The 4,035-nt window shown below is 47.8% G+C and overlaps 1 protein-coding gene across 1 annotated transcript; it reads left to right on the forward strand.

Annotated features, from left to right (window-relative positions):
* Nucleotides 1–564: 564 nt before the first annotated feature.
* FIBRA_09240 (uncharacterized protein) lies at nucleotides 565–1,913 on the forward strand (the record flags this gene model as incomplete). The annotated part of the gene is made up of 3 exons (XM_012321559.1): nucleotides 565–1,111; nucleotides 1,177–1,414; nucleotides 1,691–1,913. The coding sequence occupies 3 exons, from the start codon at nucleotides 565–567 to the stop codon at nucleotides 1,911–1,913; spliced, it is 1,008 nt and encodes a 335-aa protein (XP_012176949.1).
* Between the last annotated feature and the right edge of the window lie 2,122 nt (nucleotides 1,914–4,035).

The raw sequence follows: 4,035 nt of genomic DNA on the forward strand, positions 1-4,035 counted from the left end.
TTTCCCCATTTGTACTAGAGACACATACGGTCGTTCAGGTGATCATCACACATCAGACTACTGACCCGACACATGGTGATGGCTCACACGCATGATTAGTTATACTTAGATAGCCAATAGCGTATTAGGAGCATCAGTTAGCCTAGGTGTTAGGTGTACTACCAGTAGTATCCAGGGTCTGGTCCCACATGTATAAAATACCAGAACAATACAGCGTTGAAAGGTTAGACTTGTTATACTCATCTACCCTTGTCAACTTCCTCTACTCTTACCCTGAGCCTACCAGCTCCTATAAGCATACCAGCCCACCAAGCTTTTGTCTATATCAACCATCTACCACTACAAGTGAGTGACTAGGGGTTAGGGTTTGAGTCTGAGTCAAGTATCAGGGCGATACCTTGACAAGCGTGTTGTGATAATAACTATATCTGGTTGATCAGATACATGATTGTGTTTCTAAGATATAGATGAGATTAGATCAACTAATCTACAGTGTCCATGAACCGTTTGTAGTGGTTCTGTACATAGAACTTTGTAGGTGCGTTCACTTATTCATTCAACAATATGACCATCCAAGTGTGGGATGGACACACAAGACAACAACTGGGCAAGCCTCTCAAAGGTCATACAAACTGGGTCACATCTATCGCAATCTCACACGACAGGAAGCGAATTGTGTCCGGTTCAAGCGACAACACCATACGAGTGTGGAATGCGGATCAGGGTCAGCAGCTGGGCTCGCCTCTCCTAGGCCATACTGATAGGGTTACATCTGTCGCGATGTCCCACGACGGGCGGCGAATTGTATCTGGCTCGAACGACAAGACCATACGAGTTTGGAATACAGACACGGAGCAGCAGTTGGCCTCCGTACTCTCAGGTCATACAGATATCGTCACGTCTGTCGCAATGTCTCGCGACAGGCGGAGAATAGTGTCAGGATCGGATGACAACACCATCCGAGTCTGGGATGCGGAGATGGCGAAACAGGTAGGCTTACCTCTTGAGGGCCATACAGACTGGGTTACATCTGTCGCAATGTCGCATGATGCACGGAGGATTGTGTCCGGTTCGTTTGACACCACCATCCGAGTGTGGAGTATAGCTTACGGTATCCTTCGTCTTGTGGTAATTCTTGGACATAGACTAACAATGGTGCGCTATCCAATATTTCAGCTGATAATGACGTAGAGCTATGTGCGCTGGACATGCATATCGAGACTGCGGAGCGCGATATCGATATCTTCGCCTCAAGTCTCCATCTCGAAGACAGGAGGCTCGAGGAGGAAAGGATCTTCGAGGAAGGAGTGTGCCAGGAACAACTCCGTCCCGAGGGAAACATGCGCCTAGAGCGACTTCGTTCTGAAGAAAGCGCGCACTCGAAAACCCGCAATGAATATCGACACTGTGCAAGGTGCGATCCTGAAGTGTCCGTCATGTGTTTCCTAACACTCACTTCATGTATTCTCTGTGGCATTTGTTTGGTTTGCATTCCTGATTGTTGTCTTGATGTGGTGGATGGGTTCCAAAGACAAGTGACTCAGTTGGTTCAGGTCAAAAAGCAGACGACTTGCCCTTGTGACTTGTGTAATCTGGATAATGAAACACCCATGGATGCCGCCATGGACCATCGCCCGATATGCTATTCATCAAATCCAGCTCATTCCTTGAAGATTCTGGCTCCATTTAGGGCGAACGTGCCGCAGTTCTCTCGTCTACCTGATCAGGAAGGTTGGGTTACTGGCCCGGGAGGCCAGCTTCTACTCTGGGTTCCAATCCAACTCATGGACCGGTCACGGATGTATGCTCCAGGGAATGCTTTGGTGATTCCGAATGACGGTTTGCAGCTAGACCTGAGTCAATTTGCACACGGAAAGGCCTGGCACGAATGCTATAATCCCAACGGAGTGTAATCGTGCGCATATACGGACTAAAGGGAAATTTATGCTGTGAACAGGTAGTGTACATTTGCTCTTCGCCATGTAATTGCTGCTGTGTATAAAGTAGTGTAGTTTGCGCAGTTCAATCCGATACCAACCTCGCATTAAATCGCTGAAGCTCCGTTGGATAGAGATGATCAAATAGCTTGCTAGATTTCTTGTACAGCTCGTAGCATGCATGAATGCACGACAGATGATAACTACGAGTCACTTTCCATGAGCTAAGGAGCAGTGAAGTAATGTACACTAGTATATGATGTACAGCTGGAGAGATCGTCCTCGATACTTCTGCTCCCCACATCGCGCGGCGTCGAGGGTGAATATTCAGCTCACATCGTGCATCGGTCAGGTACTCTGTGTGTGGATTCAAACATGATCTCTCACCGTAGAAACGGTGCACAATGTCACCTATGTTTCCATATCGAGCGCCGTGCTTTCCATCAGGATCGATGCGCTGAATTTCGATGCTCCCAAGCTGTTTCCACTTATGTCAAATTAGGCCGCCCCCGGTTGCAACGTGCGTTGTTCCCTTAGATTAAACCCCGATTTCAAAAGACAGTGTCAATACTAGTGTACTTCTGAGTTTTGTAACGGGCAAGACCAGGCAACAAGGCTAAACAGGTCAATACCGAAACGCTAGGTGTCGAGAGGGCGAACAAGAGTACGGAGGATTCGCGAACAAGGGTGCCAGCTACTGGCGTTGATTCCATGAGGGTACAGGAGCGAACGCACCAGACTAAGTATGCAGGAACGATTGAGGCTCAAACGGTAACGACAGGCTGCGACATGATCCACAACTACCTAAGACGAAACCACGAGAAACATACAACCGGAAACGTTCGTAAGTAAGCAGTGTCTTTCGTATCTAAAATGTCCTGAGTATTATCTAGAATGGCCATGAGATGGTCTTAACCATCACAAGTTTCTTTTGGCTATCCGCGAGGGCATGCATCGATGACTCATATTACCTTGTCACACAGGTTCATCAGTGACGCTGAGGATGAACGAGGTAGTGAGAATGCAAACAGGTTCGGGGCTTCTGACGCTGCATACAACATGATGAACCAAAGGTTAGTAGAGCACTGGCAAGTCTGACCGATACTTAGTGTAGAAGGGTCTGCACGGAGATCTGTATCGATGTCAAATTGAAACACTATTTCTTTCAAATTCGAGAGGCATACTTATTGATTGTCGCTCGTTTTGTGCCGTGACAGGACGGGCGCTTTTGAAACCGCCGCTGAGGAAACTACCATGCAACAGCTTGCTTCCCAAAGTCCATACAGACTCGGGCAGTCATCTATCGCAATCTCGCAGGACGAGCATTAACTAGTGTTCGATTCATATCAGTGACAAAGCCGTCCAAGTGTGGACACAGCGCACCAGCTGAATTTTCCTTTTAACGCCGTACAGACTCGATCAATCGTGTCCGGTTCGAAAAACACGACCATTAGAGAGGGTAAATAGCATGCCTTTGCCTTGGTGGTTCTGCGATACGCAGTGATAATTCTGGGCTGTATAATGTGTCGATAGGTACCATATAGTAGCCGACAGTCTGCGGCCGGTGCACACCGCCACTTTGCTTCTCACTCGTTCAACCTTTTTTGATTTCGCAGTCATGGTTTCCATTCAGGCAGTTTCACCATGCTTGGAAATTATAGAAAAAATATCTTCTACCTCGCCCATGCGTGGTCGCAGGTTGCGCAATGCAATTGATTGGGCCTGAGCCTCAGCAGTTAGATCAAGCCCGAGCAGCGTTCGATGTTCCCGAAGAATGGCTCTCAAGTTCTCAAAAATCGACTGTCATTGGCCTGCCGCATTAGCTAATAACCACTAGTATTGGCGATTCTGGCCTCTTCCCTTTTCCAAAGTCCCAGGTCCAATTGCGAGCGACTGTATCTCGTTGCATCAAAGCACAGGATATGACTGGGAGGTGACAGGGACGTCTGCCTCTAGCTCTATCAAAAGATAATTAAGCCTCCGCCTGAGGTTTGTAGCACTAGATTCTGTCGCGTGCTGCCTGGGTGACCACAAAGCACAGTCCAAAGTCGACCCATGAGTTTACAATTGTTTACTTTCGCCTTCAACAGAAGTCACA

The sequence above is a fragment of the Fibroporia radiculosa genome, assembly GCF_000313525.1.
Source record: "Fibroporia radiculosa TFFH 294 genomic supercontigs, scaffold18463, whole genome shotgun sequence".
In the NCBI taxonomy this organism is placed as follows: Eukaryota; Fungi; Basidiomycota; class Agaricomycetes; order Polyporales; family Fibroporiaceae; genus Fibroporia; species Fibroporia radiculosa.